The sequence below is a fragment of the Pseudorasbora parva genome, chromosome 2 (genome assembly GCF_024679245.1).
Source record: "Pseudorasbora parva isolate DD20220531a chromosome 2, ASM2467924v1, whole genome shotgun sequence".
In the NCBI taxonomy this organism is placed as follows: domain Eukaryota; kingdom Metazoa; phylum Chordata; class Actinopteri; order Cypriniformes; family Gobionidae; genus Pseudorasbora; species Pseudorasbora parva.
The window spans coordinates 6,718,375-6,732,503 of record NC_090173.1 but is presented as its reverse complement, the minus strand read 5'-3'; the positions used below and the strand labels follow the sequence as shown (position 1 = coordinate 6,732,503).

The following is a 14,129-nucleotide window of genomic DNA, read 5'->3' as shown; positions in this document are numbered from 1 at the left end:
GATAAATCTTTGACTCACACCTCTTTCAGCAGCTGACAGGACGAGTACAGCACAGTCTAGAACAGGCATCCTCAAATCTGGCCCACAAGATCCACTTTCCTGCAGAGTTTAGCTCCAACCCTAATCAAACTCACCTGAACATGCTAATCAATGTCTTCAGGATCACTAGAAAGTCACAGGTGGGTGTGTTTGATCAGGGTCAGAGATATTGGATTTAAGGAATATTGGATTCCTCAAGATTTGAGGAACACTGGTCTAGAGGGTTTTAAAAATTGCAGATGTCCTGATCAGGCCAGTGTTCACACGATGATGGACAGGAGTCACACATTCGATTACAGTTCAAGTCATTCAACTGTTCTCTTAGAGTTAGTTATATTTATAAAGAGTCTTCGAGTCACAGGTGTAATCCACATTTTGAGAGTTGCTTCACTCTCCCACTTACTACTGAAGATCACTCTCTGTATATTATGTCACTTTGGCATAGCGATCACTTGATATCCAACTACAATTTCGCCCTGAATTCATTAATGAGCGTGTCACTCTACTGATGGCTGATTGGCCGAAAGTGCGCGCTTGTCTGTGACGTCGCATCCTACAAGCCAGCGCTTTGATGAGCGTAGCCTGTTACTTTCGCTCTCTCCCTCTCTCTCTCTCTCACGCGCTTCCGGTAGAATTGTCCGTAAGGCCCATACAAGGAAATTCCGCCCCCATTAACGTCAAGTGGACGCATGATCGCAAAAAACTTGCCGAAACTTATGACTAACCGGAAGTAGTATTTTTGACAAAGAAATACTCCCATCAAACGTCCACCTTAACTTTTGAAACTTTGTCTATGTTTAGTATGGGATTCCAAGTCTTTAACAGTGTAAAAAGATCAGTATGCATGAAACAGCATTTCACCCCCCCTTTAATGAGCGTGTCACTCTACTGATCGCTGATTGGCCGAAAGTGCGCGCTCGTCTGTGACGTCAACGCCAGCTGACTCTATTCTGGGCCAGTGTGTGTCATGATACCTGATTTTATGGGCCCTGTCCCAAATGGCACACTTCATGTGCACTTCTGGTCTAGTGGACTTACATTGGCCGCTGTGTGCTCTTTTCCGTTAAGTCCACGAGGCCGCAGGGTGTCCTATTTGTCATTTTAGGTCCCAGAAGGCAGCTCTCGAGCGCCCCCATTTGAGGCCGTTATGTGCCCTCGATGTGCACTTCTGCCGAGTCCACACTGGTGCGGGTTACACAGCGGACTTCTAACCAGCAGTCATAGCGGCATTACGTTGTGAAAGTGCGGACTCAGCAGAAGACCGTGAGGGTTTAGGGTGCCCTTTGGGACAGGGCCAACAGGGTACATGCAATCTTGAGTTTGTTATTAACCAATTAGACTATAACATTTAGATGTTTAAAAAAACGCACCCCAAACTAGCACACATTTTATTCACCCGCCCAAGCCCGTTTTTACCCTCACAATCAAATTCAAAACCGCCCATTTGGCAACACTGATATCTGGTGTTCTCACTCATCTGCTCCATTCACAGTATTATTTACTAAGACTTAAGAGTCAATTTCATACCTGCTTTTTATTATTGATGTTCCGTTAATGCCGAGTTCAGACTGCACGATTTTCAAACCCTGCTCTTTTCACACTGCATGACTATCTGCGGTATCATTCAGTCCCTGCTGTGTTCACACTGATCGGTGGATCAGGACAGAGGGGTTCACACCGCATGACTTTACAGGAGGAACAATCACCGACAACTCTCTCTCTCTCTGGTGCACGAACTACGCTTCCGCACGTTTCCAACCAAACGTGTGACGTGACCAGTAAACAATGCGAGATCACACGTGTGTCAGACTGTTGTTCTCGTGTGAAACTGGAATTGTTATTAAAATGAAAACTCCATAAAGTTTGTGCTCCAAGAAAAAGAAAAAAGTATATTGCGGAGAAAATTGTTGGAGAGACAGAGGGAGCCAGGATTGTGTTCTGCAAAGAGAGTTTGAGGGAAATAAATCATTGTGTAATGCGCTGCTGCTGTGGCTGGATGTGCAAATGTTTGGCCTTTGTTTCTGCTTGATAGAATTGTAAATGTATATCTATTAAAATACTGATATTCTGTCTATAACTCCTCCCTGAACCTCCCGCTGCCTTGTATCTTGCTCTCTCATTGGCTGTCGGTCATCGCCGATGTAATTTTTAGGAGTTTCAATCGCCGACAGCTCCAGATATTTAGCATGCCAAATATCTCACCGGCGTCGGCGACTCTCTCTGATCGAGTCATTGATCGTTCAAACTGCGTGATTGTCACTCGCATGCACGAGCACCGATTTGCTTATGATCTCGGGCATTTGTCGGCGATTTCGCAAAACCTGTCGGCGACGCAAAATCGGGGCTAAAATCTGCAGTGTGAACTAGGCATAACTGTTTACTATCTTAAAAATGTAATTGTAAATATATCGTTTATAGATTTTTTTGTTGCTAAAATGTATTATTTCATCAGTATTATGTATTATTATATTATCAGTATTGTTAGAGTATAATAAATAATTATTGATGTAATTAAAAGTACAGAAGATATTCATCATATATTAAAACAATAAATGGACCCACTTTATATTAGGTGGCCTTAATTACTATGTACTTACATTTAAATTCATAATTTGATACAATGCACTTATATTGTACTTACATTTAAAAAATGACCTGCATGTAATTACGTCTGTAATTAATTTCTGTAGTTGAGTTTATAATTACACAGTTGACGCATCCCTTACAGCTAACCCTAGCCTTAAACTCACACACACCACCACACCTGTCCCTAACTTTACCCGTTTCCACCTCAATATCAGCAAAAGTGTATTCCGATACAATATGAACACAATAAGTACACTGTACTTATTTTTGGATTGTAAGTACACAGTAGTTAAGGCCAACTAATATAAAGTGGGACCCAACAGATGATACTGAACATTATTTCCTAAATGTATTTCCATTGAATTAAAGATGCACATAATGGATTCTTGTGAAATGTACACCATTGTATTTGCCAAGGTACGCTGTTATCTGTGTGTTTTTGAATACTAGCATCCATGAATAAAAAGTGTTTAATGAAGTGTTTTAAAGTCTTTCCATATGTTTATTCCACTCATGAACTCATTCAGCTGATTTCACTCATTAATTCTACCTCCTGGCTGAAAAACTGAACTACTAAGCAAATCCAGGTGTTTGAAACAAAATACAGAGCAGGACTTTTTATCTTCTGAACCTGGACTTTCCACCTCTGATCACATTTCAAAGTCTCTGCTGACCTGTGCTGGACAACTGGAGACACTGACAATCACAAGATCTCATCAGAGGAGGATTAAACAACTCCACAAACAGCTTTACCAGCTTCACACATTACTAACCAGACTGACTTTATTTCTGTTGGAATGACTAGAGAAGCTCTTATTGAGAATCATCAGAGGTTTAGATGTTGATGTTTTATTGAAATAAATAGTCACCATTATGGAGATCAGTGTTTGCTTTATTTGGGCTCTTGACCCTTGACTGTTTAACATCAGACTTTCTCTGATGCTGTAGCTGTGTTTGATATGGTGAGAGCAGCAAGAGAAAGCATGATCAGATGATTTGTTTTTCTACTTGTTGATGATACAGATGTAATCATCATGTAGTATATTCTGTGTTTGCTTATGTCATGAGAAGCATTGATTATCAGAGCCGTGCACAGCACAACTGCCTCTTCATCAGCTGAACTGCCCCTTTCCCTTCCCTTCCCTTACCTTACTCCCAGAAGATTCCCATAAAAGCACCCTGTCATGCTAAAAATACAGTAATTCTGCTAATCTGCTTTGTGTTTTCCTGCTTGCTCCGCAGCATCGCTCGCGGCCTGTGCTCGCTCTCTGTGGAGACTACATTTCCGTAATGTCGTCCCATTAACAGGTAAATTAAGAACTACAATCCACTTTACAGACAGCGATTGATCCGCAGAATTAGTATTTTGCTAGTTTGTTTTTGTATTTCTGTCAGTAATGTTTTAATCCTGGTATTCTAATAGTGCTAAAAACTTGTGCAAAATATTCAGATGCTGTGACGGTGGCAATTTTTTATCACCACGGCCAAACTATTAGTATTATATCTGTTGCATATTTGTTGGACATTAATTACTTTTTTACCGTTGAATGATTTTGATTTTTTTTTTTGTATTTACTAATTCGTGGAATAGACATAGTCTTTATGTGATAATATCTAGGTGAAAGAGTCGCTATGTGCTGGGATTTATTTGACTTCTGTGATGTGAGACAGCTAGCAAACAGTTGGTCAAGCCAGTTTGTCTGTTTCCTGACCTGGGTCTAGTTAGTCAAGGTTTAGCTCTAAGACTATGTGCCAAATTACTAAGAGAAGAGCAGCACCTTCACAGGAAGGATGGATGCCATCTTTTTTCAACTCTTTGCAATGAATCATTGGAGTATGATTCCTCCAGCAACTAGCACCATTTGGTTTTGTGGAACTTATGTCTAAAACATCTTACCCAGCCAATTCAACCAGGTGCACCCTGGTTTATGTTCTACAGGCTATCAAAGAAGACACACACTCCACCACAAGCTCTCTACATCTACACAATTCAGCTCCTAACAAAAGAAGATGGCTGCATTCCAGAACTCACTTGTGTAATCAAACATGTTGGTTTTTTTTCAAGAGTTCTTGACCACCAAGACATTCATGATTACAGCAGTTGACTGAAGATAATTCTTAATGATTCGGAAACCTGTTAGGTCAACAAATGACCCATGAGGAAAGGACTGTTCCAACCAGACTATTATCCGTAAGAACTACACAGACCCTAGTGGCATGTTTGTTTCTGTGTCAGCATGTCATTTGTCGCTAAAGACAATCCACAGAGAACAAGCGATATAACGTGTCTGTAACGTTTTCTAGTTACATGACTAGAAGATGGGGCTTTATTGCATGTTACAATTACTGCCAGATGCTTATAATATATTTAATTTATTTTAAATTAAATCATATAGTTTGCATGCATTTTTTTTTTTTTTTACTTTTTTTGTTCGATCACATATTTTAGGTTAATTGATCTGACAGATATGTATTTTACAGAAACTACATTTTTGAGCAGAATGGTCTGTAGGAGGTTGAGGGGATGGGATCTAGAGGACAGGTAGTGGGATGGTTGGAGAGGAGAAGTTTAGACACTTCCGCCTCAGTGAGTGTAGAGAAGGAGGAGAGATGGTGTTCAGCATTGGGTGGGGAATTAACTGCTGATGGCTTTTGCTTTATTGCTGTGTTTTTGTGATTGTGTGATTTAATTTCTACTATCTTGGCCAGGTCTCTCTTTAAAAAGAGATTCTATATCTCAATGAGACTAACCTGGTTAAATAAAGGTTAAATAAAAAAATATATATATATATCAGTGAAGAAATGGGCAAACTCATCTGCAGATTGAGATGGTGGAGGGGACAGAGGTAAAGAAGAAGCAGAACCAAGTGATAGAATATGTAAAATAACGTAATCATCAACATTAAACAGCATATACATGAATACTGCCTAATGTTACTGAATGAAATGTCGACCCAGGATGAGCTACAGGACTGTGGGGTTATGGGGGTGTTAATGGACTCCATCTGTGTTTGATCATCGTTCTGAATCAGATCCAGATGAAGCCTTTGACAATAACACGGTTTTCTCAGCTTTTTGCTCAAAATGTTACTTTTTTATGAAACTTACCAGCATTTAAGATTTGATAAATAAAAATACTTGAAGCTTTGAAGTTTTGTTGTTGTTTAAAAGCAGATGCTCTTTAATTTCTTTTTATATTTTGCATATTCAGATATTCATGCAACAAAATATTCTGGGGTCCATGAAACTTTTGTGACAATTATATTTTTTTAAATGCTGGGGGTGGCTGGCAACTTTAAAAAAAAAATGCTGGCAGTGAAAAAAGTTAAAGCCACTGCAATTTAGCATGCTGTTCGGATATGACTAGATATGATATGATATGGCAGTCCTCTGACAGTTTCATGTGGCAGGGAGTTGTATAAAATGTATGCCAACTATGTAGTCCAACCAGTTTCTGACTTGTGGTGAGTGCATAACTTACAGTACACACTTACAGTAATGCAAAGGTGGCTGGAACAGGTTGTTTCTTAATGTCTTTGGTGCTTCACTGTACACAAGTGACAATTATGTGAAGATGGACCATTGGAGCGGACCATCCACACAACCTGGTGAGTATTTTCATTCCTGTTCATAAGTTCTTTAAAATAATGCAGTGATTTGATATTGCGACCACAAGACCTGTGGATTCAAAACCTAAATGTTGTATTGAGAGATTCCTTGTTACAATAAGACATTTCAATTTATTATTTAATCTTTAATGATAATTATTGGAAAGACATTATGAACAGGAATGAAAAGACTCACCAATAAAAAAAAATATAATACATTTAAATGTCTTATTTAATCGTTAAATGATAATTGTTTTATTGTAACAGGTGACGATCAGGGAAGTTCAGGAATATTCAACAGAAGAGGAAGTAAACGTCAACCTCTAAACAGTGAGTTTTGCATTTACATAAAATAATATGTGTTGTAATTCAAGATGTGATATTAAACTGATGCCTTTAGAATAAGGGTTTTTCAAATCCACTTAATGGTTCCAGGGGATATTTATAACTATCTTGGAATTTAATAAATAGCAGATTTTTTTCTTCAGTCAGAACTGAATAAAATCTCCTGCATGTACAAGACATATACCTATGTATTTTGTGTATTTAGTTTATTTTTTCATTTACATTAGGCTAACAGCAATAATCATTTTACCATCTTCAGTCATTACAGCGGCTGTCTCAGCACACAGCATTCATTCACATTAATTAGTTCAGATTGTGAAAAACCGATCATCTACTCAAAACTTTAGATTAAGAGAAGGAATTAACAAAACTTTAAGGAGCTGTAAAACTGTTTGTGTCATTTCAGTGTCTGTGATAAAAGAAGAGTTAAGAATAGTTCTGCTGGGGTCAAATGCAGATGTTAAAGCCTCCTGTGGGAACACAATCTTTGGACGAACGGTGTTCTCAGAGTCACCGTCCTCCCTGAATTTGTTTGAGAGGCATGATGGGATGGTGCTGGAGAGACATGTGGTGGTCATCAACACTCCTGACCTGCTCAATCCTGCTCTCTCTCCTGAAGAAGAAGACCTGAAGAGATGCTTCCATCTGTCTTGTGCTGAACCTCATGCCCTGTTACTAGTCCTGCAGTCTGGCACATTTACAGAGCAGGAGAAAGAAGCTCTCAAACTCATTAACATCATTTTTGGTGCAGGCGCATCTGAGTATGTGATTGTGGTCTTAATGCACGAGGAGAAGATGGAGTATGTGAGTGTTAAAGATTCTGACACTGACAACAGATCAGTGAAGTATTTACTGCAGACCTCCAGACATCCACACTATCATCTACAGAAGAATGGAGACCAAGCACAGCTGCAGAAACTCCTGGAGAGCATCGAGAAGATGGTGGAGAAAAACAGAGGCAATTGTTTGAGGATTCCTGATGCTCCAAGGCCTTTCCTGATGAAAAAAGACACAGTTTGTCAAACATCAAATAAGATACATAAGGGTAAACCTTTACCTTCAGTTCATCTGAAATATGAACAGAGGGTTTATTAATACATATATTTGTAAGATTTTCTTTTCATGACACATTAGAACAAACTGCTTTTAAGATCTGTAGATGAAATAACATATTTTCCTGCTCTTTTTTTAATGTTGTCTTTCCAGATTTAAGTAGAAAGGCATGTAGCGTGAATCAAAGTAAGTATGAATTGAATATTTCCATCAAATTAGAGTGAACTTTCTTCTTTTATTTTGACATTAGTCAATTTCCCACTATTTTACAACATCCTGATTAAATTAATCAAATTCCAGTACATTATTTCATGTAAGGTCCATGTTGCATGTGGTCCGTGCAGTACATTATGACCACTGCATTTCAAAATCATTTGGGTGAGTAAGGCATGCAACAATATAAAGTAATAACAAATTAGTAAATAACATGCTGCAAAAAAAAAGGGCTGTAAAAATGTTTTAATTTACTGGCAGCTGTGATTTCCAGTAATCTACTGTTAATTTACAGCTCTTTTTTTACTGCATCTTACCATGATACTATTGAAGTTAATTACATTTTGGGAAAACGATCTCTTTGGACCATTTGAGTAAAAAAAAAAAAAAAAAACTGTCAGTGCTGGGAATTGATTTAATTGGAGTACATTTAAAATGAATATTTCTCATACACTTATGTAATAGTGAAATAAAAACATGACTTTAGCTCAAATCACATGCAGTGTGCCATTAGCTAACAATAGCATGCATGCATGTACTAAGCAAAGCATTTTTATCATTGTATTAGCAACGGCTTTTAGATAAAGCAACATACAGCATATCACCAGTGTTTCTTGGTCTTCTGCTGGACTAAAGCACAGGCCCTACTCTTCAGCACAATAGTGACCCACAAAACTCACATTACAACATTACTTAGTGTTAAATGACAAGGTATACATGTCCACATTACAGTGTTAAAAGTAACCAACGTAGTGTTGAAGTTAATGAGATAAATGATGATTGAGCATTAATGATGAACACATGATGATAACAAGCAAAATAACTGAAGGATAGACCTCCAGACTTCTGTGACCTTCAGATGAGCTCAAGGACAGTGTAGAGAGCTTCATGGACTGGCTTTCCATGGCCGAGCAGTTCATCCAAGCCTTACATCACCAAGAGCAATGGTGCACAATGGTGCACCCACAAAGCGTGGGATGCAGTGAAGTAAAGCAGCTGCCACTGGACTCAGTGAGACGTGTTCTCTGGAGTGACCAATCACGCTTCTCTGTCTGACAATCCCATGGACGAGTCTGAGTTTGGCGGTTGCAAGGAGAACAGTACTTGCCTGACTGCATTGTGCAAAGTTTGGTGTAGGGGGGGATTATGATGCTAGGTGGTTTTTTTCTTGGTGGCCCAGTTAAAGGGAAAAAAAATGCTTCAAAAAATGTTGCATTATTGTAATAGTAACACTGTAAACTGCTTTGAAACAATCAGCATTGTAAAATGCGCAATATAAATGACTTGACTTCAGCATAACAAGAAATCTTTGACATTTCATACTCCCAACTATGTGGGAATATTTTGGGGATGGACATGACTGCGCACCAGTGCACAAAGCGTCGGTTCATTAGGATAAATTAGAGCGGCGACTGAGAGCCAGGTCTTCTCGTCCAACCTCAGTGCCTATGTGGGAATAGTTTGGGGATGGCATCTTCCTGTTCCAACAAGTCCATAAAGACGTGGATGATGAGTTTCATTAGGATAAATTAGAGCGGAGACTGAGAGCCAGGTCTTCTCGTCCAACCTCAGTGCCTGACCTCACACATACAAAGCCTTCCCAGAAGAGCAAAGGGTGGGCCAACTCCATATAAACCCTACGGATTAAGAATGGGATGGCATTAAAATTAATGTGCATGTAAAGGCAGACGTCCCAAAACTTTTGGCAATATAGTGTATATCTACAAAAGTTCTTAAATCAGTTACATTTCATTTATTCAAAAGATAATTTAAAATAGTCAAAATTGTCAAAATGTATACCTTTCTAGGTGGTGAACTCTAAAAACCGACAGGAAATCAAAACAACAAACATTTTACAATAGGCAAGCATTGCATTATTATTGGTTAATAATGTTCTTCATCTTTAGAGCCCAAGACACAGAAGTTTCAGCCAAATCCCAGAAAATTAGTGCGATCAAAATGTGAGTATTACACAAAATAACATATTGAGTATTTATTATTATTGTTGGCTTTTCATAGATGATTACTGTATTTTTTTATACGCATAACTCATTAAAATGACACACTTCATCTTTATAATAAAATAAATACAAATCTTGACATTTGTGTTTATGATTCACAGCCACAGCTGGCACTGAGAGAACCTTGGAGTGTATAAGAATCGTCCTGGTTGGAAAAACTGGAGTGGGAAAGAGTGCGACCGGGAACACCATACTCGGATGCAATGTATTTAAATCAAGGCCAAGCATGAAATCTGTTACCAATACATGCCAAAGAGAGACTGGAGTTGCCTGTGGACGACCTGTGACTGTGGTGGACACACCAGGGCTCTTCGACACAAGCCTCAGCAATGAAGAGATCCAGCAGGAGATCATGAGATGCATTGAACTGTCGGCTCCTGGACCGCACGTGTTTCTGCTGGTCATCGCCATCGGCCCCATCACACAAGAAGAGAGGGAAACCCTTCAGCTCATCAAGATGACCTTCGGACAGAAAGCAGAGACCTACACTATGGTTCTGTTCACACGAGGAGACAATCTCACAGATCAAAGTATCGAAGACTACATTAAAGAAGGAGATCCACATGTCCAGAAACTGATACATGACTGTGGAGGACGATTTCATGTGTTCAATAATAAACAGAAGGATCCTGGTCAAGTCGTGAGTCTGTTAAAGAAGATCGATAAGATGATGTGGGATAATAACGCCAGTTCCTACAATGATAAAATGTTTCAGGAGGCCGAGAGAGCCTTCAGACTCATGCAGTTCAACAGAGAGAGAGAGGAGGAGGTCAGACGAGAGATAGAGGCCATTAAAGCCAAATATGAGTCTGAAATCAAAGACATGAAAGAGAAATTAGAGGAAGAAAAGGGAAAAGGAAAGGTTAGAGAATTTATTATCCTGGGGAGAGGGAACACACTGTTGAGACTAAAGAGAGAAGACACTGAACAAAAGTTGAGACTAAAGAGAGAAGACACAGCAACAACAGGCGCTGAACAAACGCAAGATCATTGTGAATCTAAGTCCCATGATGAGAGAAAGGATGATGATCAGATTGAAAAGCTGGAAAATCAGCTTTCAGGAACAACAGTTCTGGAGAGAGATAAACCAGAAACAAGAAGAGAACCTGATGAACATCATAAGAAACATGTTAAAAAATGGAATGTTAGAACATGGAAAAAAATTAAAATAGGCAAAAAGCAAAGGAAAAAGATTGAGAGGCCAGAAGAATGTGAAACACAAGAAACAGCAAGTGGAGAAGACAATGCAGAAAATATAAAAGATACAGCCACGGGTCAACAGATCAGCGAGGATTTACCTAAAATATCTGAAGAGGAGAGAGACGCAGAGAAAGAACATCTGCTTCAGCATTATAAAGAAATGGAAGAATGCAGACAGAGGTTGGAGGAGGCCATGAGGACATACAAAGAGACCGCTGATATGTATGCTGCAGAACTCAAGAAAATAGAAGACAGAAATGCTCAAATCACGGACAGCTTGAAGAAGAGCCATGGGAAAGCCTGTGTGCTTCAATAACTGATAATACATGATTCGATTCAATTTACATTTTCCTTCATAAGACACTGCTAAATTAATATCCGTTCATCTCTGAATGAAGTTGTTTCATTTTGCTGCGCTCTGTCTCACACTGGACTCAGATAATACATGCTAATGCTGAATCTCAGCCAAAAGTACTGCATGGGAAATGCTAACAGGACTACATCTTCAAATTGTTTATATTTCCTGAGAGGACATTTGCATTAAACTAATTCAATTATGACATTTAATAAGGTTGCACACAGTATTTTTTATGTTTTCACACAATATTTTTTATGATGTGCTGGCATTGCAAACACTTTAAACAAATAAGGTACTTTTTACAGCAGTTAAAATTTAGTAACAGTTACAATATTTCTTGTAAATATCAACTTAAACATTAATTTAATCAAATTAAATATAAAACCAAACCTATTTGCCAATGCCAGGGCATTAACCTTTTGTTTGGTTTGGTATAAAATAACAGGTTATGTCTAGAGCCTCAATCCTAACATTATAACATAACATCTTGGTGCACTCTGACAAGAAAATAAAGGTAAAGTTAACATTTGCTTCAAGGAAAAACAAAACATTTACACTAAAGCACTGGGCATTGTCACAAATGTCACAATATTGTACAGCAAATTTTATGTACTGTACAATATATGGGGGGGGGGGGGATTTTTGTGGTATACATATATTGATTCTGAAGTAATATTCTCATCAGTGTTCTGTCAGCTTTAACATAGGCCGACTTAAATCTGCATATTTGTGATATTCACCCCAGGGTGTTATTTAATTTTATAAAGGCCATTTTTTCAAATTGTATTAAATGTATGCATCATCTTTCATGTTAAATTCTTACATTTGATTAATAAATTCAGATATAATAGTAAAGACACTATAGGGCTGTTACCAATCAAATTAAATAATTTAAACTGTAACAAATACAGCTGCAATAAATAATGTTATAAGATTGATGTTATAAATAAAAATATGCAATCATACTTTTAAACATGAAACTAAACCGCCAATGGGGGCAGCAAGTCATCGTCTTAATGAGTGAGTCATTGAGTCGTTCATTCAAATGATTCATTCAAAACGCTGAATCATTCAGTAACAAAACACTAAGTTGAGTGTTGCTTTCCTTTGGAACTATTTTCATCTGTGAAATCATGGGTGAAATCATGAACAAGACAAGTATTTTGGGTCTAAAATTGAAGTAACTTAATATTAATTAGGCTACTTGTTTATTGAACTAGGCTACACCATTCATGCTACACAATTCATGTTTGCAAAGTCGACTTGTGTTTGTGGTGATTAGTTGTTCCTATCGTTGTCCACTAGATGGCAGTAAGATACAAAAGATATGGGCGGATAACAAAGTAAGATAGAGCTAAAAGGGAGTTGAAGGTTGAGTGTGGATAAATAAAGAGGCTACACGCCAGTTCATACAAATGGCTCTTGAGAGTGTTTATTCAACGAACACCACATGGTACCAGGAGTGCACAGTCCCGTGATACAACGAAGATAGATGCTGTTAAACCACCGGTTAATGTTGATAGCACCTGGCAGACATTCAAGCAGCAGTTCACGCTATACATGCAAGCTGGATAGCAAGCCGGATTCACGGAAAATAGCGCTGCTTTTGACAGTTGCTGGACCTCAAGCAATTGAAGTATACAATACTTTCACGTTCGCTGATGCTGCGGACAGAGAAAAATATGACGAGGTCATGAAGAAATTTGATGAGCACTGCTCACCCAAGAAAAATGAAACATATGAGAGGTATGTGTTTCTCTCACGCATTCAATCACAGGGAGAAAGTTTTGACTTATTTTTGACGGATTTGAAACTAAAGGCAAAAACATGCAACTTCGGAATCTTGACAGAATCAATGATCAGAGATCAGATCATCTTTGGAATTCATGTCAAGAAAATAAGAGAATGCTGACATTAGAGCTAACGTTAGATGGTGCTGTCAAGATTTGCCATGCAAGCGAACTTGCTTTGTTGCACTCTAGAACTTTCAGTGATGAAGGAAACACTGTTACTGAAAGTCCAGTAGTTGGCGCTGTTACACACAAAATGAAAAGACAGAGTCAAAAAGCTGCACCAAAGATAGGCACAGATTCATTCAGCTGTAAAAGATGTGGCTTGAAGCATCAACCAGAACAATGCCAAGCATATGGAAAGCAAAGGCATGAACCATTTTGCTAAGCAGGGTTTTTCAAAGAATAAAACAAAAGCATCGACAAATGTAAATGTTGTTGAAGAGACGTAGTTGTCAGATTTGTTCTTTGTGGGCATGATCAGTAGTGACACAAAGTATTTAGCAAGAATATGAAGCAGATGGAAGAAAGGACTCTGATGTAAACTGTGTCTAAGGACAAATGGATCGTGTCACTACAAGTCAATGGAATCATTGTCCCGCTTAAACTTGATACAGGAGCGAAGGCCAATCTCATAAGCATAAGTGACATAAAGGAGCTGAAAATAAAGCCAAAGATAAAAAGAAACCCTGTGTCGCTCAAAACCTACAACGGACAGAACATAAAGACTCAAAGTGCGTGCAGACTCAAAGTGTCAAGAACAAAACTCATCGCCTGCTCTTTGTTGTTGTCCCAGATGATCATCAGTCTCTTCTTGGTGACAAAGCCTGTGAGGAATTAGGACTGGTAAAAAGAGTTTACTGCATAAAAGGTCATGATATAACAGCAACTCAAAAAGAAACAACAAATGACGTTG

General features: G+C 38.5%; 1 protein-coding gene across 1 annotated transcript in view; it reads left to right on the top strand.

The window, feature by feature from the left end:
- LOC137048363 (uncharacterized) overlaps window positions 1–11,995 on the top strand; it is a 29,998-nt gene extending 18,003 nt beyond the window's left edge. Inside the window, exons 6-12 of the mRNA XM_067426502.1 lie at window positions 30–179; window positions 6,128–6,233; window positions 6,501–6,563; window positions 6,985–7,623; window positions 7,785–7,817; window positions 9,752–9,805; window positions 9,967–11,995. Of these exons, the coding sequence (XP_067282603.1) occupies window positions 30–179; window positions 6,128–6,233; window positions 6,501–6,563; window positions 6,985–7,623; window positions 7,785–7,817; window positions 9,752–9,805; window positions 9,967–11,381 (2,460 nt within the window). The 3' untranslated portion in view covers window positions 11,382–11,995. The remainder of the gene's footprint in view (window positions 1–29; window positions 180–6,127; window positions 6,234–6,500; window positions 6,564–6,984; window positions 7,624–7,784; window positions 7,818–9,751; window positions 9,806–9,966) is intronic.
- The last annotated feature ends 2,134 nt before the right edge of the window (window positions 11,996–14,129 follow it).